Source organism: Ranitomeya variabilis, chromosome 2, assembly GCF_051348905.1.
Source record: "Ranitomeya variabilis isolate aRanVar5 chromosome 2, aRanVar5.hap1, whole genome shotgun sequence".
In the NCBI taxonomy this organism is placed as follows: domain Eukaryota; kingdom Metazoa; phylum Chordata; class Amphibia; order Anura; family Dendrobatidae; genus Ranitomeya; species Ranitomeya variabilis.
The window spans coordinates 377,961,409-377,985,162 of record NC_135233.1 but is presented as its reverse complement, the minus strand read 5'-3'; the positions used below and the strand labels follow the sequence as shown (position 1 = coordinate 377,985,162).

General features: G+C 43.2%; 1 protein-coding gene across 2 annotated transcripts; it reads right to left on the bottom strand.

Annotated features, from left to right (window-relative positions):
- Positions 1-685: 685 nt before the first annotated feature.
- On the bottom strand, positions 686-22,283 carry LOC143806123 (gastrula zinc finger protein XlCGF66.1-like). 2 transcript variants are annotated; one of them, XM_077286090.1, is made up of 8 exons: positions 22,147-22,283; positions 21,295-21,405; positions 21,030-21,212; positions 20,787-20,958; positions 6,252-6,349; positions 6,068-6,176; positions 4,313-5,093; positions 686-4,195 (listed from the first exon to the last, which is right to left on the bottom strand). In XM_077286090.1, the coding sequence occupies exons 2-7, from the start codon at positions 21,349-21,351 to the stop codon at positions 4,330-4,332; spliced, it is 1,383 nt and encodes a 460-aa protein (XP_077142205.1). In that variant the 5' UTR covers positions 21,352-21,405; positions 22,147-22,283; the 3' UTR covers positions 686-4,195; positions 4,313-4,329. The 2 variants fall into 2 exon arrangements, with proteins under 2 accessions (XP_077142205.1, XP_077142206.1); XM_077286091.1 differs by having other exon boundaries at positions 20,811-20,958; positions 22,147-22,272.
- Between the last annotated feature and the right edge of the window lie 1,471 nt (positions 22,284-23,754).

Below are 23,754 nucleotides of genomic sequence, written 5' to 3'. Positions count from 1 at the left end.
CTAGTCCTAATCCTAACTGTAGTCCCAACAGTAACCCTAATCCTAACCGTAGTCCCAACAGTAACCCTAGTCCTAATCCTAACTGTAGTCCCAACAGTAACTCTAGTCCTAATCCTAACCGTAGTCCCAACAGTAACCCTAGTCCTAATCCTAACCTTAGTCCTAACTGTAATCCTAGTCCTAATCCTAACCGTAGTCCTAACTGTAACCCTAGTCCTAATCCTAACCGTAGTCCCAACAGTAACCCTAGTCCTAATCCTAACCGTAGTCCCAACAGTAACCCTAGTCCTAACTCTAATAATGTAAAGTTTAGTGTAACATTCAAGTTTGTTTTTTCACTATTCGTCATGAGGCCTTTGGTGACTCGGCAGCCCCCAGCACAGACACATATTACCCCTTATGTGAAGAGGAGCTGACTAGTGATGAGCGGTGTACTCGTTGCTCAGGTTTTCCAGAGCACGCTGGGGTGGTCTCCGAGTATTTGCTAGTGTTCGGAGATTTAGTTTTCCTTGCAGCAGCTGCATGATTTGCGGCTACTAGACAGCTTGAATACATGTGGGGATTCCCTAACAACCAGGCAACCCCCACATGTACTCAGCCTGGGTATTAGTCACAAATCATGCTGTTGCGTCAAGAAAAACGAAATCTCCGAACACTAACAAATACTCGGGAGACCACCCGAGCGTGCTCCGGAAAACCCGAGCAAGGAGTATACTCGCTCATCTCTAGAGCTGACGATCTCCCGCTACCAATCCTTCTTGAAACCAAAGTGTAAATATTCCTTTATGTTCGTTTGTATTTGTTGGAGAGGAAACTTGTGACAAGTGACACAAAAGTGAGAGGAGAGGCGGGGAGCTGCGAGAGAGCACAGTGCTGTTTTTGTCATCTTAGTTGCTGCCTATGCAGAGCGCAGCAGTGGAGATGAGTTTGTCATGGGCTGCTGCACTCTCCTTGCACTATCATAGGCTGTCAGATACTTCCTTAAAACATGGACTGTGCTCGGATCACAGCACCCGTCCTCACCGCCCCGGTCTCCGGTCTGGTTTATAGGCATGAGCTCAGATCCGGAGATCGGGGTTGATATTCGATCACAGTCTATATTTCTCAGCCGTGTGTAACAAGCCTACAGCAATAAAGTCCGTGCTTATCCATTGCTGCCATGTAAAGTGCTCGGCCACCTCTGTGCAGACATGGCTCCGCCATGAATGGTTGTGCTCGTATGTTTTGCATTCGATAACCTCTTATGGATTATTCATTTATATTTATATATATTCGCTGTCCTCTATGGCAGCTTTGTTATATTTGGCTTTGATTTGTGAGCTATCGTTTCTGTTATCAGCCAACTCTGGTCTCCTTGATGCTGCTGCCACCTTGTGGACAGTTTTCAAACTACATCTGTGATCAATAATGATTTTTCTTAGCGAGTTATTAAAGATAAAGATATCGAGCATATATTAAAAGGAAAATATGTTCAGGAGAAAAAAAAGCAAAACATAGTACTTGGGAGCAGCAAGAATAAAATAAGTACAAAAACTGCAAACTTCTGACCTGGTGATGGGTCCTATTTACAAAAAAAAAAAAAAGTCTTACTCTTTAATATCACAATTAGGTAACTTCCGTAGATTTTTTCCGTGACCATAAACTTCAGCTAAATGCCCAGATTTAGTAAAGAAGCAGAGAGACACTTCCTGAAGAAATACTAGAGATTTATTCACCGATGATTTCTCCAAAATAATATTTTAGAAATAAAAGAACACGGCGATGACATTAAAGACATGAAGCCGGAGATGTGAGAGACGTAGGGGGGCCGGGTGTTAGGCGCCATCACATCGCTGCCCGCATCACATTCCGAAAAATCATAAAACAAAAGTTGGGGAAAAGTTTTGCTCTTTTGGGACTAAAGAACATTTATTATTTTCCGGTTTTCAACTTCGCATTACAAGAACTGTAACTTTTTTTACGTTTTCCCCAAGGAGGAGGTTTATAAAAACTTTTATTCATTATTTTGAAGGTGGAAAATTTGCACAAAACATACAAATCTGCAATATCTGTTTCTTTATTGTTTCCTTTGGTGTCACCGAGCGAACAACATATTAATGTTATTCTTCAGGTCAGTATAACTTTTTTTGCATGTGATCAGTTGACTTTGTATTGGTACAATCTTACAATAAATATAACTTTTTTCAGAAAATTTGATTCCTGTTTTGCGAGGTGGGAAAAAGTAGAACAAAAAACAGCAATTCTTATTTTTGTATTGTAGGGGGTTAAATAAGATTATTTTATACTTCTGCTCATTACTATTGTGCTTATGTCCATTTTGCATATTTATTTCTTCACATAGTGTAGACCATGCCGGCTTTTGATCACTCGTATAATACCCTGCGGTATGTTCATATCTCAGTGAACTATTTGTCAGTGTTACTCTGGCATTTTAATGAGGGGTACAAAAATGACAGCCCTGGGGGCTGTTTCAAAGACTCTTGGCTGTCATACCAACTTGATGGGTGACTGAGGAAGCCTTCTCCTCCTGCAAAACACCTTAGATGTCACAGCCTCCAATGACCAATGCATCTAAAGGGTAATCTCTGATTCCTCTGTGTTACTCTGGCATCCTGTTACTAATTTTAAACTTGCTGTGTTTTTTTGCGGCCCATTATTGCTGGCCTTTTTTGCGGGTCATATCGCCACAATTTTCATGGTCTGCCGCAATAACGGATCGCCGTTTTTCGGGTTCCCAATACTATAGCAAAAGTATTGGGGGGAAAAAACGGCGGTCCGCAAAACCAGAAGTAATGGTGCACTGCAAAAACAACCTTCCTTTGTTTTTGTGGCCCCATTGATTTTCAATGGGGGCCATGTCCATAAGCTGTGAAAAAGATTGAGCAAGTTCGAATTTTTTTTTCACGGCCGTAAATACAGCCCTCACAGCCATACGGCGCACCGTGAAATTATTGCGGCCCCATAGAAATCTATTGGCAAAGTCACGGCAAGTGTAAAAGCAGCCTTAGAGGTGTTCTAAAAGTACAGCCAAGGGACTGTTGTTACATTCCTGGATGCCCTACCAACTTCATGGGTGACGGTGGAAGCGTTCTCCTCCTGCTAAACACCTTAGATGTCACAGCCTCCAAAGACCAAGGAATCTTAAAGGTAATCTCTGATTCCTCTGTTAGGCTGGGGTCACACTAGCGTACTGCATCTGATGCGAGAGCATCGGATGCGATATGCTAATGACCCTCGGCTCCTGTTCTGCTGCGAGCAGGAGCCGAGTGTCATGCGTCTGTGCTCCGATCATCTCACAGAGCAGATCGGAGCACAGCTACGGAGAAAATAATTTCTCCATCTCCTCCATTGCCGGGGTCCGCTTATAAGGCACAGCCCTCGGATGATATCCGGGTGATGTGCGCTGTCTCACTCACACCCATAGGCTCATATGGATGCGAGTGAGCCGAGTGTCCATGACAATCGCAGCATGCTGCGATTGTCTCGGACCGAGGAAAACGGCCGACAAAAAGTCGGCTACTGGGAGCTGCCCAATAATTTAACATTGGTCCGAGTGCAATGCGATTTCAAGTCGCCAGTGTGACCCAGCCTTACTCTGGCATCCTGTTAGGAGAACTAAAATTACAGCCATGGGGACTTGTTACATTCCTGGCTGCCATACCAACTTCATGGGGTGACTGATGAAGCCTCCTCCTTCTGCTAAACACTTTATATGCCACAGTCTCCAATGGCCAAGGCATCTAAAGCATAATCTATGCAGATATGGCATGGAGGAGAGTTATTTAATCCTACCTCTTCGTTAACCTTCGATCCTAGTGATCTAGCAATGAAGAGTTTGAAATATAAACAGTGGTAAGGACTTTGGCACAAGCACCATCCTCCGCAAGATCGACCCATATTAAACTGAACATATAATATCAATTTTATACAGACTCGAATGCTTCATTTGCCTGTCCCCTGAAGCCACATAATATCACTGCCTTTGATATACTGTTGGAGATCAGTCCCATATTTTATCTCGCCCCACATCCTTTACCACCTTGGACGAGCACAGGCCATCTCTTCACATCAGATTACTTAGACCCGGAAAAGTTCAAATGGAGCAGGAAAGATCAGAAATTTTGAGCAGCCATTCTTGCAGGGGGCTTTGGGATCCCAGTTGTGAAGAGACCATCAGCGATCATAAATGTATCACCTAAAAAATGTGTTTAGGGAGAAAAACCTCAAATAAATTCTCAAATGAAAAGAAGTAATTTTCCATATTCTAAACTTCTAACTGCATGAATTCTCTGAAGTCTAGGAATCTGCTCACCTGCTTGCTGGACAGGATTACTGCTTCTCTCCCATGTGATTACTTTTCTGATGTCTGACTAGACCTATTTTCCTGGCAAAACATTTTTCACAATCTGGACATGAAAAAGGTTTATCCCCGACGTGAATTCTCTTGTGTCTGACAAGTTTGGAATTAGATACAAAACATTTCCTACATTCCGGACAGGAGTACGGCTTCTCTCCTGTGTGTGTTCTCTGATGTATGACCAGATTTGATTTGTAGGAAAAACTTTTCTCACATTCCGTACATGAAAATGGCCTCTCCCCTGTGTGACTTCTCCGGTGTCTGATAAGTTTTGAATTGGATACAAAACATTTTGCACATTCTGTGCAAGAAAACGGCTTCTCCTTGGTGTGGATTCTCTGATGGATTACAAGGTTCGATTTATAGGAAAAGCATTTGTCACATTCCGGACAGGCATGTGGCTTTTCTTGGGTGTGAATTTTCAGATGATCAAGAAGATGTCTTTTATCTTTGAAGCTTTTTTCACATTCGGGACAAGTGAATGGCTTCTCCCCTGTGTGAATATACTGGTGTCGGACAAGTTTTGATTGAGATATAAAAAGTTTTCCACATTCTGGACAAACAAATTGACAAGTACTTAGTGATTGAACACGTGGCCTCCTGCTAGAGGTGGGATGAGATGATGGACCTCTTCTGTGGGTGACTGATGGTAGACTTGGGGCAATAAAGTGTTCCTCATGACTATTACATCCAAAATGAGAAGGGAGATTGCTCCACTGGAATTTTGGAGGAACATCTATTGGGAATAAAGACATAGGTTTTCTTATAAACAATTCGGTGGGTGGATATTACAGATGTAAAGGCATATTATATAGTCATGATCAGTTTTGTCAGGCTGGATGATTTTTTTCTACTTACAGATAAGATATATTAAAGATTTGTGCCAAATGTTCTGCAGATCAATTGCAGAAAATATTAAATAATTGAGGACAAAGCTTTAAAGGTTTTCAGGTATTCCCAGTTTAAACTAAAGCCACCGGCTTTTATTGCCTCTTGTACAGCCATCTGTATATAGACTGCTATACGAGGTCACTAACAAATATATTAAAAGAAGAGGGCCCAATACTGACTTTTACATAATCAGCACAGTAATATAAATCTCGCACCTACGCAGGTGAAGCACATGTCTGCGCAGGCACGCATGGCTCTGCCCTACAAATGCGCATGCACCCATAGTATCAGAGCCAAGTCACCTGTGAAGGTACAATATTTACAGTGTGGGTGACGTAGGGGGTCAGTATTAGGCCCTTCTCTTTATGGATAACGTAGGATCCAACATCCACATAAATTAAGGCAGGAGGATGCCATTGTGGGAATAGAGGAGCTGCCAGACAAAGACCAGCAACACACAAATTACCAATTAGCATACATCGTGGGAAAATTATAAATGGTATATTTTGGCTAGCAGAGGGAGATAGGAGCCTAAAAATTCAAATAGCTGGATTGCAGTACAAAATGAGGTGGCACTAGTTTATGTTGGGAAAACCTGCTGACAGGATCCCTTTAAGGACTGAAGAATCGTTTTGATCGTTTACCTACTTTTCATTAAATTCCAAATAATTCTGATGAGTGAGGCAGTGAGGCAATGTAGGTGTCAGACTAAAGAATGATAATATTGTGGACAAAGCTATGGACTGTACTGATGGAACAGGATGGAGAATATCAGATCGCTTCATCTGTGAATGTGGCTCTTGTCCGGTTATTACTCACCTGTGATGATATAAGTCGGAGTTTCCTCTTCCCTCTTCGGGTCGTCACTTCTGTCATACTCCTCATCTCCCTCCGTCTCTTCCACTTTGACAATAATCAGGTCGTCAACCTAAAACAAAAATGCACTAAATGAATCCAGCATAATGTAGCCATGTCTGCTCGTGGCTCTTTTATGTCCTCATACCCGCTCAACTTGTTGGACTTTAAGATTTTTCTCCAGATCTTCCTGAGGAGAAAGAGGACGGGGACAACTTTCTGGTAAGCGACTATTACCTGGTGCATCTGTAAGAACACAGAGTCAGTATTGGAGGGGGGCACAGAAAAGAGTACTATAGGGGTCAGTATTGGAGGGGTCACAGAAAAGAGTACTACAGGGGTCAGTATTGGAGGGGTCACGGAAAAGAGTACTATAGGGGTCAGTATTAGAGGGGTCACAGAAAACAGGTGCCACAGGGGTCAGTATTGGAGGGGTCATAGAAAAAGAGTACTACAGGGGTCAGTATTGGGGCAGGGGCACAGAAGAGAGTACTACAGGGGTCAGTATTAGAGGGGTCAGTATTGGAGGGGTCACATAAAACAGGTGCCACAGGGGTCAGTATTGGAGGGGGTCACGGAAAACAGTACTACAGGGGTCTGTATTGGAGGGGGTCACAGAAAAGAGAACTACAGGGGTCAGTATTGGAGGGGTCACAGAAAAGAGTACTACAGGGGTCAGTATTGGAGGGGTCACAGAAAAGAGTACTACAGGGGTCAGTATTGAGGGGGTAACAGAAAAGAGTACTACAGGGGTCAGTATTGGAGGGGTCATGAAAAACAGTACTACAGGGGTCAGTATTGGCGCGGCGGCACAGAAAAGAGTACTACAGGGGTCAGTATTGGAGGGGTCACGGAAAACAGTACTACAGAGGTCAGTATTGGCATGGGGGCACAGAAAAAAGTGCGACGGGTCAGTATTGGGGCTGGGGCACAGAAAAGAGTACTACAGGGGTCAGTATTGGAGGGGGCACAGAAAACAGTACTACAGGGGGTCACAGAAAAGAGTACTACATGGGTCAGTATTGGAGGGGGTCACAGAAAACAGTACTATAGGGGTCAGTATTGGAGGGGTCACGGAAAACAGGACTACAGGGGTCCGTATTGGCGCGGGGGCACAGAAAAGAGTACTACAGGGGTCAGTATTGGAGGGGTCACGGAAAACTAAGGTGCCACAGGGGTCAGTATTGGAGGGGTCACAGAAAAGAGTAATACAGGGGTCAGTATTGGAGGGGTCACAGAAAACAGTAAGGTGCACAAAGGAGTCAGTATTGGAGGGGGTCACAGAAAACAGTACTACAGGGGTCAATATTGGGCCCTCTCCTTTTAATTAATGACCTTGTAGAGGAAATACAAAGCAGAATTTCAATATCTGCCTTTGATTTGAAAAAGAATTGGGTGTTTGGGTGGACGGCAAACTCAACTTTAGTCTCCAGTGCCAGGCAGCTGCTGCCAAGGCAAATGAAATAATGGGATGCATTAAAAGAGGTAGATATGCTCCTGACAAGAACATAGTTTTTCTCTGTATAAGTCACCGATGCGGCCGCACTTAGATACTGGGTACAATAAGGACATAGCTGAGCTAGAGCGCGAGCAGAGAAGAGAAACTAAAGTTATTAAAGGAACCTGTCTTCAAGTTAGGTCGATATGAGTAACGGCCATCATCTTTTAGGCCTGATATACAGCATTCTATAAAGCTGAATGTCTGCCCCCAACTCGACCTACAAGACAAGAAGAATTACTTTAATTATACTCACCTGCGGGGTGATCCAGTTCGAGGTGTGTCTATGTTCTAGGTCCGGCGCTTTACTTCTTCTTGTGATGCCGTCCTCCTTCTTGTTTCGTGTGGATGATGCGTCCTTACATCATGCACAGTCTCCCCAACATCGTGCTACTGCACAGGCATACTTCTGTGCCCTGCCTGAGAGGGCAGAGTACAATAGTGTAGTGCGCATGCGTCGGGGCTCTCTGACCTTTCCCGGTGCCAAGACCACCAACAACCATCAGACTGGACCGCCCCACAGGCGAGTATAATAAAAGGTCTTTTTCTGGTCTTGCAGGTTGGGTTGGGGGCAGATATAGCGCATTATAGAATGCTATATATCAGCCCGAAAAGGTGGTGTCATATCTCATATCAGCCAAACCTGGCGACAGGTTCCCTTTAAGGAAACGTATGAACTGCAGAAGACGGGTAATCAGACTTGGAGTTATTCAGTTTGGAAAGATGAAGGATGAGGCGATCTTATTACAATGTACAAGTATAGTATGAGGGGACAGTATAGATCTGTATAATGATCTTTTTACACCTTGGCCAGGGATAGTGACAAGGGGGTATCCTCTATGCCTACAGTAAAAAGATTTAACCATCAAAAAATGGTGATTCTTTACTGTACAAGCAGAGATACTATGGGTTCTTTACTGTACAAGCAGAGAGACTATGGATTCGTTACTGTGCGAGCGGTGAGGCTATGGATTCTTTACTGTACGAGCGGTGAGACTATGGATTCTTTACTGTACGAGAGGTGAGGCTATGGATTCTTTACTGTACGTGCAGTGAGACTATGGATTCTTTACTGTAAGGGCGGTGAGGCTAGGATTCTTTACTGTACGAGCAGTGAGACTATGGATTCTTTACTGTACGAGCAGTGAGACTATGGATTCTTTACTGTACGAGCGGTGAGGCTATGGATTCTTTACTGTACGAACAGTGAGACTATGGATTCTTTACTGTACGAGCAGTGAGACTATGGATTCTTTACTGTACGAGCAGTGAGACTATGGATTCTTTACTGTACGAGCGGTAAGGCTATGAATTCTTTACTGGACCAGCGGTGAGGCTATGGATTCTTTACTGTACGAGCAGAGAGTTTATGGATTCCTTACTGCACGAGCAGAGAGACTTTGGATTCTTTACTGTATGAGCAGAGAGACTATGGATTCTTTACTGTACGAGCAGAGAACTATGGATTCTTTACTGTACGAGCAGAGAACTATGGATTCTTTACTGTACAAGCAGTGACACTATGGATTCTTTACTGTATGAACAGTGAGACTATTGATTCTTTACTCTACGAGCAGAGAAACTATGGATTCTTTACTATACGAGCAGTGAGACTATGGATTATTTACTGTACGAGTGGTGAGACTATGGATTCTTTACTGTACGAGCGGTGAGGCTATGGATTCTTTACTGTACAAGCGGTGAGGCTATGGATTCTTTACTGTAATAGCAGTGAGACTGATTCTTTACTGTACGAGCGTTGAGGCTATGGATTCTTTACTGTAATAGCAGTGAGACTATGGATTCTTTACTGTACAAGCATTGAGGCTATGGATTCTTTACTGTAATAGCAGTGAGACTATGGATTCTTTACTGTACGAGCGGTGAGGCTATGGATTCTTTACTGTAATAGCAGTGAGACTATGATTCTTTACTGTACGAGCATTGAGGCTATGGATTCTTTACTGTAATAGCAGTGAGACTATGGATTCTTTACTGTACGAGCGGTGAGGCTATGGATTCTTTACTGTAATAGCACTGAGACTATGATTCTTTACTGTACGAGCGTTGAGGCTATGGATTCTTTACTGTAATAGCAGTGAGACTATGGATTCTTTACTGTACGAGTGGTGAGGCTATGGATTCTTTACTGTAGGAGCAGAGAGCCTATGGATTCTTTACTGTACGAGAGGTGAGGCTATGGATTCTCTACTGTACGAGCGGTGAGGCTATGGATTCTTTACTGTACAAGCAGTGACACTATGGATTCTTTACTGTATGAACAGTGAGACTATTGATTCTTTACTCTACGAGCAGAGAAACTATGGATTCTTTACTATACGAGCAGTGAGACTATGGATTATTTACTGTACAAGTAGTGAGACTATGGTTTCTTTACGGTACAAGCGGTGAGGCTATGAATTCTTTACTGTAATAGCAGTGAGACTGATTCTTTACTGTACGAGCGTTGAGGCTATGGATTCTTTACTGAAATAGCAGTGAGACTATGATTCTTTACTGTACGAGCATTGAGGCTATGGATTCTTTACTGTAATAGCAGTGAGACTATGGATTCTTTACTGTACGAGCGGTGAGGCTATGGATTCTTTACTGTAATAGCAGTGAGACTATGGATTCTTTACTGTACGAGCAGTGGGGCTATGGGACTTTCTGCACGTGATGTTATAATGGTTGCTTTACCAAACAGATTAAAGGAGAGCCTGGATGCCTTCCTGAAAAGTAAAATATTACAGGTAATGGGCACTGGATTTTTTGATGGAACGTTAATCCAGGGAACTAGTCTGATTGCCGTATGTGGAATCGGGAAGGAATATTTCCCTTAATATGGAGCAATTAGCTTCTTCCTCAGACTTTTGCCTTCCTCTGGATCGATATGTGAGGTTATAGGTTGACTTGTCTTGGATTCTTTACTGTAGGAGCAGAGAGCCTATGGATTCTTTACTGTACGAGAGGTGAGGCTAGGATTCTTTATTGTACGAGCAGTGAGACTATGGATTCTTTACTGTACGAGCAGTGAGACTATGGATTCTTTATTGTACGAGCGGTGAGGCTATGGATTCTTTACTGTACGAACAGTGAGACTATGGATTCTTTACTGTACGAGCAGTGAGACTATGGATTCTTTACTGTACGAGCAGTGAGACTATGGATTCTTTACTGTACGAGCGGTAAGGCTATGAATTCTTTACTGTACCAGCGGTGAGGCTATGGATTCTTTACTGTACGAGCAGAGAGTTTATGGATTCTTTACTGCACGAGCAGAGAGACTTTGGATTCTTTATTGCACGAGCAGAGAGACTATGGATTCTTTACTGCACGAGCAGAGAGACTATGGATTCTTTACTGTACAAGCAGTGACACTATGGATTCTTTACGGTATGAACAGTGAGACTATTGATTCTTTACTCTACGAGCAGAGAAACTATGGATTCTTTACTATACGAGCAGTAAGACTGGATTCTTTACTGTACGAGCAGTGAGACTATGTATTTACTGTACGAGCAGAGAACTATGGATTCTTTACTGTACGAGCAGAGAACTATGGATTCTTTACCGTACAAGCAGTGACACTATGGATTCTTTACGGTATGAACAGTGAGACTATTGATTTTTTACTCTACGAGCAGAGAAACTATGGATTCTTTACTATACGAGCAGTGAGATTAGATTCTTTACTGTACGAGCAGTGAGACTATGGATTCTTTACTGTACGAGCAGAGAACTATGGATTCTTTACTGTACGAGCAGAGAACTATGGATTCTTTACTGTACAAGCAGTGACACTATGGATTCTTTACTGTATGAACAGTGAGACTATTGATTCTTTACTCTACGAGCAGAGAAACTATGGATTCTTTACTATACGAGCAGTGAGACTATGGATTATTTACTGTACGAGTGGTGAGACTATGGATTCTTTACTGTACGAGCGGTGAGGCTATGGATTCTTTACTGTACAAGCGGTGAGGCTATGGATTCTTTACTGTAATAGCAGTGAGACTGATTCTTTACTGTACGAGCGTTGAGGCTATGGATTCTTTACTGTAATAGCAGTGAGACTATGGATTCTTTACTGTACGAGCATTGAGGCTATGGATTCTTTACTGTAATAGCAGTGAGACTATGGATTCTTTACTGTACGAGCGGTGAGGCTATGGATTCTTTACTGTAATAGCAGTGAGACTATGATTCTTTACTGTACGAGCGTTGAGGCTATGGATTCTTTACTGTAATAGCAGTGAGACTATGGATTCTTTACTGTACGAGCGGTGAGGCTATGGATTCTTTACTGTAGGAGCAGAGAGCCTATGGATTCTTTACTGTACGAGAGGTGAGGCTATGGATTCTCTACTGTACGAGCGGTGAGGCTATGGATTCTTTACTGTACAAGCAGTGACACTATGGATTCTTTACTGTATGAACAGTGAGACTATTGATTCTTTACTCTACGAGCAGAGAAACTATGGATTCTTTACTATACGAGCAGTGAGACTATGGATTATTTACTGTACAAGTGGTGAGACTATGGATTCTTTACTGTACAAGCGGTGAGGCTATGAATTCTTTACTGTAATAGCAGTGAGACTGATTCTTTACTGTACGAGCGATGAGGCTATGGATTCTTTACTGTAATATCAGTGAGACTATGATTCTTTACTGTACGAGCATTGAGGCTATGGATTCTTTACTGTAATAGCAGTGAGACTATGGATTCTTTACTGTACAAGCGGTGAGGCTATGGATTCTTTACTGTAATAGCAGTGAGACTATGATTCTTTACTGTACGAGCGTTGAGGCTATGGATTCTTTACTGTAATAGCAGTGAGACTATGGATTCTTTACTGTACGAGCAGTGAGGCTATGGGACTTTCTGCACGTGATGTTATACTGGTTGCTTTACCAAACAGATTCAAGGAGAGCCTGGATGCCTTCCTGAAAAGTAAAATATTACAGGTAATGGGCACTGGATTTTTTGATGGAACGTTAATCTAGGGAACTGATTGCCGTATGTGGAGTCGGGAAGGAATATTTCCCTTAATATGGAGCAATTAGCTTCTTCCTCAGACTTTTGCCTTCCTCTGGATCGATATGTGAGGTTATAGGTTGACTTGTCTTGGATTCTTTACTGTAGGAGCAGAGAGCCTATGGATTCTTTACTGTACGAGAGGTGAAGCTATGGATTCTCTACTGTACGAGCGGTGAGGCTATGGATTCTTTACTGTACGAGCAGTGAGACTATGGATTCTTTACTGTACGAGCACAGACACTATGGATTCTATACTGTACAAGCAGTGAGACTATAGATTCTTTACGGTGCGAGCAGAGAGACTATGGATTCTTTACTGTATGAGCAGTGAGGCTATGGATTCTTTACTGTACGAGCAGTGAGACTATGGATTCTTTACTGTACGAGCGGAGAGGCTATGGATTCTTTACTGTACGAGAGGTGAGGCTATGGATTCTTTACTGTACGAGCGGTGAGGCTATGGATTCTTTACTGTACGAGCAGAGAGACTATGGATTCTTTACTGTACAAGCAGTGACACTATGGATTCTTTACGGTATGAACAGTGAGACTATGGATTCGTTACTGTACAACAGTGACACTATGGATTCTTTACTGTACGAGCGGTGAGACTGGATTCTTTACTGTACGAGCGGTGAGGCTATGGATTCTTTACTGTACAAGCGGTGAGGCTATGGATTCTTTACTGTACGAGCAGAGACACTATGGATTCTTTACTGTACGAGCAGAGACTATGGATTCTTTACTGTACAAGCAGTGACACTATGGATTCTTTACGGTATGAACAGTGACACTATGGATTCTTTACTGTACAAGCAGTGACACTATGGATTCTTTACTGTACGAGCGGTGAGACTATGGATTCTTTACTGTACGAGCGGTGAGACTATGGATTCTTTACTGTACGAGCAGTGAGGCTATGGATTCTTTGTTGTACGAGCGGTGAGGCTATGGATTCTTTACTGTAATAGCAGTGAGACTATGATTCTTTACTGTACGAGCGGAGAGGCTATGGATTCTTTACTGTAATAGCAGTGAGACTGATTCTTTACTGTACGAGCGTTGAGGCTATGGATTCTTTACTGTAATAGCAGTGAGACTATGGATTCTTTACTGTACGAGCAGTGAGACTATAGATTCTTTACGGTGCGAGCAGAGAGACTATGGATTCTTTACTCTATGAGCAGTGAGGCTATGGATTCTTTACTGTACGAGCAGTGAGACTATGGATTCTTTACTGTACGAGCGGAGAGGCTATGGATTCTTTACTGTACGAGCAGAGAGACTATGGATTCTTTACTGTACAAGCAGTGACACTATGGATTCTTTACGGTATGAACAGTGAGACTATGGATTCGTTACTGTACAACAGTGACACTATGGATTCTTTACTGTACGAGCGGTGAGACTGGATTCTTTACTGTACGAGCGGTGAGACTATGGATTCTTTACTGTACGAGCGGTGAGGCTATGGATTCTTTACTGTACGAGCGGTGAGGCTATGGATTCTTTACTGTACAAGCGGTGAGGCTATGGATTCTTTACTGTACGAGCAGAGAGACTATGGATTCTTTACTGTACGAGCAGAGACTATGGATTCTTTACTGTACAAGCAGTGACACTATGGATTCTGTTGTGAATTAGACTTTTTGGCTCCCTCTGGTGGTTACTAGTGATATGACTCTGGGATTTTCTTCCCTCAGTTTGCACCCACCTGGGTCGTTAGTCCAGGGGTGTTGCTATATAAACCTCATGGATCCTTAGTCCAGTGCCTGGCATCGTTGTAATCAGATCCTTTTTGTTTGCTCCTATCTGCTGGTCCTGGTTCGTGCAAATTAAGCTAAGTCTTGCTTCTTTGTTTTTTCAGTTATTTGCTTGCTCTCATTTTTGTCCAGCTTGTACTAAATGTGATTCCTGACCTTGCTGGAAGCTCTAGGGGGCTGGTGTTCTCCCCCCGGGCCGTTAGACGGTTTGGGGGTTCTTGAATTTCCAGCGTGGATATTTTTGATAGGGTTTTTGCTGACCATATAAGTTATCTTACTATATTCTGCTATTAGCTAGTGGGCCTCTCTTTGCTAAATACCTAGCTCATTCTTACGTTTGTCTTTTCCTCTTACCTCACCGTTATTATTTGTTGGGGGCTTGTATCCAACTTTTGGGGTCTTTTTCTCTGGAGGCAAGAAAGGTCTTTCTTTTCCCTTCTAGGGTTAGTTAGTTCTCCGGCTGGCGCGAGACGTCTAGAATCAACGTAGGCACGTTCCCCGGCTGCTGTTATTTGTGGTGCTAGGATTAGATATATGGTCAGCCCAGTTACCACTGCCCTATGAGCTGGTTTTTGTGTTTGCAGACTTGGTAACTATTTCTGAGACCCCCTGCCATTGGGGTCATAACAGGATTCTTTACGGTATGAACAGTGACACTATGGATTCTTTACTGTACAAGCAGTGACACTATGGATTCTTTACTGTACGAGCGGTGAGACTATGGATTCTTTACCGTACGAGCAGTGAGACTATGGATTCTTTACTGTACGAGCGGTGAGGCTATGGATTCTTTACTGTAATAGCAGCGAGACTATGGATTCTTTACTGTACGAGCAGTGGGGCTATGGGACTTTCTGCACGTGATGTTATAATGGTTGCTTTACCAAACAGATTCAAGGAGAGCCTGGATGCCTTCATGAAAAGTAAAATATTACAGGTAATGGGCACTGGATTTTTTGATGGAACTTTAATCCAGGGAACTAGTCTGATTGCCGTATGTGGAGTCGGGAAGGAATATTTCCCTTAATATGGAGCAATTAGCTTCTTCCTCAGACTTTTGCCTTCCTCTGGATCGATATGTGAGGTTATAGGTTGACTTGGCTTGGATTCTTTACTGTAGGAGCAGAGAGCCTATGGATTCTTTACTGTACGAGAGGTGAGGCTATGGATTCTCTACTGTACGAGCGGTGAGGCTATGGATTCTTTACTGTACGAGCGGAGAGGCTATGGATTCTTTACTGTACGAGCAGAGAGACTATGGATTCTTTACTGTACAAGCAGTGACACTATGGATTCTTTACGGTATGAACAGTGAGACTATGGATTCGTTACTGTACAACAGTGACACTATGGATTCTTTACTGTACGAGCGGTGAGGCTATGTATTCTTTACTGTACGAGCAGAGAGACTATGGATTCTTTACTGTACAAGCAGTGACACTATGGATTCTTTACGGTATGAACAGTGAGACTATGGATTCGTTACTGTACAACAGTGACACTATGGATTCTTTACTGTACGAGCGGTGAGACTGGATTCTTTACTGTACGAGCGGTGAGACTATGGATTATTTACTGTACGAGCGGTGAGGCTATGGATTCTTTACTGTACGAGCGGTGAGGCTATGGATTCTTTACTGTACAAGCGGTGAGGCTATGGATTCTTTACTGTACGAGCAGAGAGACTATGGATTCTTTACTGTACAAGCAGTGACACTATGGATTCTTTACGGTATGAACAGTGACACTATGGATTCTTTACTGTACAAGCAGTGACACTATGGATTCTTTACTGTACGAGCGGTGAGACTATGGATTCTTTACTGTACGAGCGGTGAGACTATGGATTCTTTACTGTACGAGCAGTGAGGCTATGGATTCTTTGTTGTACGAGCGGTGAGGCTATGGATTCTTTACTGTAATAGCAGTGAGACTATGGATTCTTTACTGTACGAGCAGTGGGGCTATGGGACTTTCTGCACGTGATGTTATAATGGTTGCTTTACCAAACAGATTCAAGGAGAGCCTGGATGCCTTCCTGAAAAGTAAAATATTACAGGTAATGGGCACTGGATTTTTTGATGGAACGTTAATCCAGGGAACCAGTCTGATTGCCGTATGTGGAGTCGGGAAGGAATATTTCCCTTAATATGGAGCAATTAGCTCCTTCCTCAGACTTTTGCCTTTCTCTGGATCGATATGTGAGGTTATAGGTTGACTTGTCTTGGATTCTTTACTGTAGGAGCAGAGAGCCTATGGATTCTTTACTGTACGAGAGGTGAGGCTATGGATTCTCTACTGTACGAGCGGTGAGGCTATGGATTCTTTACTGTACAAGCAGTGAGACTATGGATTCGTTACTGTATGAACAGTGAGACTATTGATTATTTACTCTACGAGCAGAGAAACTATGGATTCTTTACTATACGAGCAGTGAGACTATGGATTATTTACTGTATGAATGGTGAGACTATGGATTCTTTACTGTACGAGCGGTGAGACTATGGATTCTTTACTGTACAAGCGGTGAGGCTATGGATTCTTTACTGTAATAGCAGTGAGACTGATTCTTTACTGTACGAGCGTTGAGGCTATGGATTCTTTACTGTAATAGCAGTGAGACTATGATTCTTTACTGTACGAGCATTGAGGCTATGGATTCTTTACTGTAATAGCAGTGAGACTATGGATTCTTTACTGTAAGAGCGGTGAGGCTATGGATTCTTTACTATAATAGCAGTGAGACTATGATTCTTTACTGTACGAGCGTTGAGGCTATGGATTCTTTACTGTAATAGCAGTGAGACTATGGATTCTTTACTGTACGAGCAGTGGGGCTATGGGACTTTCTGCACGTGATGTTATAATGGTTGCTTTACCAAACAGATTCAAGGAGAGCCTGGATGCCTTCCTGAAAAGTAAAATATTACAGGTAATGGGCACTGGATTTTTTGATGGAACGTTAATCCAGGGAACTAGTCTGATTGCCGTATGTGGAGTCGGGAAGGAATATTTCCCTTAATATGGAGCAATTAGCTTCTTCCTCAGACTTTTGCCTTCCTCTGGATCGATATGTGAGGTTATAGGTTGACTTGTCTTGGATTCTTTACTGTAGGAGCAGAGAGCCTATGGATTCTTTACTGTACGAGAGGTGAGGCTATGGATTCTCTACTGTACGAGCGGTGAGGCTATGGTTTCTTTACTGTACGAGCAGTGAGACTGGATTCTTTACTGTACGAGCAGAGAGACTATGGATTCTTTACGAGCAGAGAGACTATGGATTCTTTACTGTACAAGCAGTGACACTATGGATTCTTTACTGTACGAGCAGTGAGACTATAGATTCTTTACGGTGCGAGCAGAGAGACTATGGATTCTTTACTGTATGAGCAGTGAGGCTATGGATTCTTTACTGTATGAGCAGTGAGGCTATGGATTCTTTACTGTACGAGCAGTGAGACTATGGATTCTTTACTGTACGAGCAGAGAGGCTATGGATTCTTTACTGTACGAGAGGTGAGGCTATGGATTCTTTACTGTACGAGCGGTGAGGCTATGGATTCTTTTCTGTACGAGCAGAGAGACTATGGATTCTTTACTGTACAAGCAGTGACACTATGGATTCTTTACGGTATGAACAGTGAGACTATGGATTCGTTACTGTACAACAGTGACACTATGGATTCTTTACTGTACGAGCGGTGAGACTGGATTCTTTACTGTACGAGCGGTGAGACTATGGATTCTTTACTGTACGAGCGGTGAGGCTATGGATTCTTTACTGTACAAGCGGTGAGGCTATGGATTCTTTACTGTACGAGCAGAGAGACTATGGATTCTTTACTGTACGAGCAGAGACTATGGATTCTTTACTGTACAAGCAGTGACACTATGGATTCATTACGGTATGAACAGTGACACTATGGATTCTTTACTGTACAAGCAGTGACACTATGGATTCTTTACTGTACGAGCGGTGAAACTATGGATTCTTTACTGTACGAGCGGTGAGACTATAGATTCTTTACTGTACGAGCAGTGAGGCTATGGATTCTTTGTTGCACGAGCGGTGAGGCTATGGATTCTTTACTGTAATAGCAGTGAGACTATGATTCTTTACTGTACAAGCGTTGAGACTATGGATTCTTGCAGTGAGACTATGGATTCTTTACTGTACGAGCAGAGAGACTATGGATTCTTTACTGTACAAGCAGTGACACTATGATTCTTTACGGTATGAACGGTGAGACTATGGATTCTTTACTGTAATAGCAGTGAGACTATGGATTCTTTACTGTACGAGCAGTGAGGCTATGGATTCTTTACTGTACGAGCAGTGAGACTATGGATTCTTTACTGTACGAGCGGAGAGGCTATGGATTCTTTACTGTACGAGAGGTGAGGCTGTAGATTCTTTACTGTATGAGCGGTGAGGCTATGGATTCTTTACTGTACGAGCAGTGACACTATGGATTATTTACGGTATGAACAGTGAGACTATGGATTCGTTACTGTACAACAGTGACACTATGGATTCTTTACTGTACGAGCGGTGAGACTGGATTCTTTACTGTACGAGCGGTGAGACTATGGATTCTTTACTGTACGAGCGGTGAGGCTATGGATTCTTTACTGTACGAGCGGTGAGGCTATGGATTCTTTACTGTACAAGCGGTGAGGCTATGGATTCCTTACTGTACGAGCAGAGAGTATGGATTCTTTACTGTACGAGCAGAGACTATGGATTCTTTACTGTACAAGCAGTGACACTATGGATTCTTTACGGTATGAACAGTGACACTATGGATTCTTTACTGTACAAGCAGTGACACTATGGATTCTTTACTGTACGAGCGGTGAGACTATGGATTCTTTACTGTACGAGCGGTGAGACTATGGATTCTTTACTGTACGAGCAGTGAGGCTATGGATTCTTTGTTGTACGAGCGGTGAGGCTATGGATTCTTTACTGTAATAGCAGTGAGACTATGATTCTTTACTGTACAAGCGTTGAGACTATGGATTCTTGCAGTGAGACTATGGATTCTTTACTGTACGAGCAGAGAGACTATGGATTCTTTACTGTACAAGCAGTGACACTATGATTCTTTATGGTATGAACGGTGAGACTATGGATTCTTTACTGTAATAGCAGTGAGACTATGATTCTTTACTGTACAAGCGTTGAGACTATGGATTCTTGCAGTGAGACTATGGATTCTTTACTGTACGAGCAGAGAGACTATGGATTCTTTACTGTACAAGCAGTGACACTATGATTCTTTATGGTATGAACGGTGAGACTATGGATTCTTTACTGTAATAGCAGTGAGACTATGGATTCTTTACTGTACGAGCGGAGAGGCTATGCATTCTTTACTGTACGAGGAGTGAGGCTATGGATTCTTTACTGTACGAGCGGTGAGGCTATGGATTCTTTACTGTACGAGCGGTGAGGCTATGGATTCTTTACTGTATGAGCAGAGAGACTATGGATTCTTTACTGTACAAGCAGTGACACTATGGATTCTTTACGGTATGAACAGAGACTATGGATTCTTTACTGTACAACAGTGACACTATGGATTTTTTACTGTACGAGCGGTGAGGCTATGGATTTTTTACTGTACGAGCGGTGAGGCTATGGATTTTTTACTGTACGAGCGGTGAGGCTATGGATTTTTTACTGTACGAGCGGTGAGGCTATGGATTCTTTACGGTACGAGCGGTGAGGCTATGGATACTTTACTGTAATAGCGGTGAGACTATGATTCTTTACTGTACGAGGGTTGAGGCTATGGATTCTTTCCTGTAATAGCAGTGAGACTATGGATTCTTTACTGTATGAGCGTTGAGGCTATGGATTCTTTACTGTAATAGCGGTGAGACTATGATTCTTTACTGTACGAGCGTTGAGGCTATGGATTCTTTCCTGTAATAGCAGTGAGACTATGGATTCTTTACTGTACGAGCGTTGAGGCTATGGATTCTTTACTGTACGAGCGGTGAGGCTATGGATTCTTTACTGTAATAGCAGTGAGACTATGGATTCTTTACTGTGCGAGCAGTGGGGCTATGGAACTTTCTGCCACGTGATGTTATAATGGTTGATTTACCAAACAGATTCAAGGAGAGCCTGGATGCCTTCCTGAAAAGTAAAATATTCCAGGTAATGGGCACTGGATTTTTTGATGGACCGCTAATCCAGGGAACTAGTCTGATTGCCATATGTGGAGTCGGGAAGGAATATTTCCCTTAATATGGAGCAATTAGCTTCTTTCTCAGACTTATGCCTTCCTCTGGATCTATATGTGAGGTCATAGGTTGACTTGTCTCAGTCTTAAATCTTAAATCTATGAAAGCATAAATTCCTACTTTTTTTGTGATTCACAAGCCTACTTTCTTCTCGCACGTCTGCTCTTCGCGGTGGTGTGAGGGGCTGGGGGTCCTCCATCAGGACGTCCTTGTACTGGTCCTTGTGTCCTTCCATATACTCCCACTCCTCCATGGAGAGATAGACGGTGACGTCCTGACACCTCACAGGGACCTGAGAATACAACGGTGCCGTCATCACCCAGACACATTATATAAGGTCCCGGCATCCCCGGCAGCGCTCACCTCTCTAGTCACCACCTGCAGGATCTTATTGGTGATCTCAACGATCTTCTGCTCGTGGTCTCCTGGATGCATCAGTGATGGAGGTGGAGGCACCATGATGGCTCTTAGGCTCTTGTTCCTCCATCTTCCTGATCCTTGGGGCTTGGAGCCGGTTGTCACAGACTTCTTCACCATCACATAATCCTGTGTACGGAGAGACGATGGTAAATATCACCTCTCCACCATTGTTACATACAAGAACATTGGCGCTCCCATCGGCCCTCACCTCTCCGGTCAGCAGGTAGATGATCTCCAGCGTCAGGTCCAATATCTGCTCCGCCATTGTGTAGGCAACCAGCAAATTATTGGGAAACGTAAGTGGGGGAGGGGGAGACTCCTAGAGAGGAAGAAAAATAAGAAAATCTCAAGACTGGGGATGAGACAATCTGTTCTCAGGACCCACATCCAGTGGCCTTTGGTCTGGACCGACTTGTACTTGGTGGAATCTGCAGCTCCTCTTTGATTAGCTGGGCCGGTGCGACGTTGTGTGTGCGTCATCCCGCCATGATGGTGTGGCCCCAGCCCGGCGAACCAAAAGAGGAGCTGTACGGTAAAGGTCGGTCCGCAGGGGTCATCAGTGATGAGCGAACGTACTGGGATAAGGTGTTATCTGAGCATGCTCAGGTGATAACAGAGTGATTCGGGGTGCTTGAAAAATATGTTCAAGTCCCAGTGGCTCGGATTCTTTCAGTGCCGTCTGATCGTTTGAAAAAAACTTCTCAGATGCAAAAAATAAAAACTAATGAAATTCTGATGGTAAAAACAGAGACCCGGCCCAAACACCATACCAGATAAATCTGCGAGGTCTGAACGAGGCCGTATATACGGGAAGGAACGCAGGCATCGCCATCAGTCAGAATCCACAGTGAGTCTTCAGGCCGCATGCACACAGTGAGTATCGGGCGAGGGCTTTTACCTCAGTATTTGTAACAGTCAGAGGAAAAGTATAATAGAGACCCGTCACCACTTCTGGTTTTGGCTACACATACTGATGTAAAATACTGACCAAATACTGAGCGTGCCACCGCGGCCTATAAAACACCAGCAGGGACCGGAGCTGCGGGGCAAGCGCCATTACCTGGAGGGCCGGAGAGAACCGATATCACAGGTAGTCAGCGCAGACTGACCGCAGCGTGCCAGGGACGGGCGAGATGGGGAGTGCGGTGACATCACAGTCATGTGACCATGTGAGGGGCGGAGCCTGGACCCCAGAGCACCATTCATAGACAGAGGAAGCGAGAAAAAGGGCTGCGACGGCCCCCGATCACATGACCGTGATGTCAGAGCTCGGGGCGTGAATATATATACACACAGTACGTTCCTCTCATAGCTGTGGGTCCGCCACTTACAGTATATACATATACACACATATATCTTATATATCCTGGCCGGTCACTCCACTCAGGAGCCTGGAATATGTGTCCATGTGACATCTGTACGGCTTTACATTTCTCATTGATTTTCCCCATTCAGTCTAATGGCTCAATGGGCTGAAATGAGGAAATGTGCAGGTAGTTGTCACAAGTCACAGTGATGCTCTGTGTGGTGGCCGAGTCTTTCTCGCACCCATAGACTTGCATTGGCGAGACTCGGGCGATGTACAATCATAGCACGCTGAGAGTTTACACACACATCGAATACAATTATTTCTTTATTTTCCTCACTTATATAGCGCCATTATTTCTGCACCGCTTTACAGACATTATCATCGCTGTCCCTGATGGGGCTCACAATATACATTCCCTATGAATATGCCTTTGGAGTGTGGGAGGAAACCGGAGAACCTGGAGGAAACCAACACAAACATGGGGAGAACATGTTGCCCTTGCAGATGTCGTCCTTGGTGGGATTTGAACCCAGGATCCCAGAGCTGAAAGGCTGCAGTGCTAACCACTGAGCCACTGTGCTGCATGCATATATATATATATATATATATATATATATATATATATATACACAATGCTAACCACTGAGCCACTGTGCTGCATATATATATATATATATATATATATACACAATGCTAACCACTGAGCCACTGTGCTATATATATATATATATATATATATATACACATACAATGCTAAGGACTGAGCCACTGTGCTGCATATATATATATATATACACAATGCTAACCACTGAGCCACTGTGCTGCACATATACACACACAATGCTAACCACTAAGCAACCATGCTGCATATATGTTAACCACTAAGCCACCGTGCTGCATATATATTTACAGTGCTAACCACTGAGACACCGTGCTGCATATATATTTACAGTGCTAACCACTAAGCCACTGTGCTGCATATATATTTACAGCGCTAACCACTGAGCCACTGCTGTATATATAGTGCTAACCAGTTAGCCACCATGCTGCATATATTTACAGTGCTTACCACTGAGCCACAATGCTGCATTTACATGCAACTTGCTTACCACTGAGCCACCATGTTGCATATATACAGTGCTAACTACTGAGCCACCATGCTGCATACATATGTTCAGTGCTTACCACTGAGCCACCATGCTGCATATATATGTACAGTGCTTACCACTGAGCCACCATGCTACATATATATTTACAGTGCTAACCACTAAGCCACTGTGCTGTGTGTATATATATATATATATACATATACATATATATATATATATATATATATATATATGTATATATATATGTCTC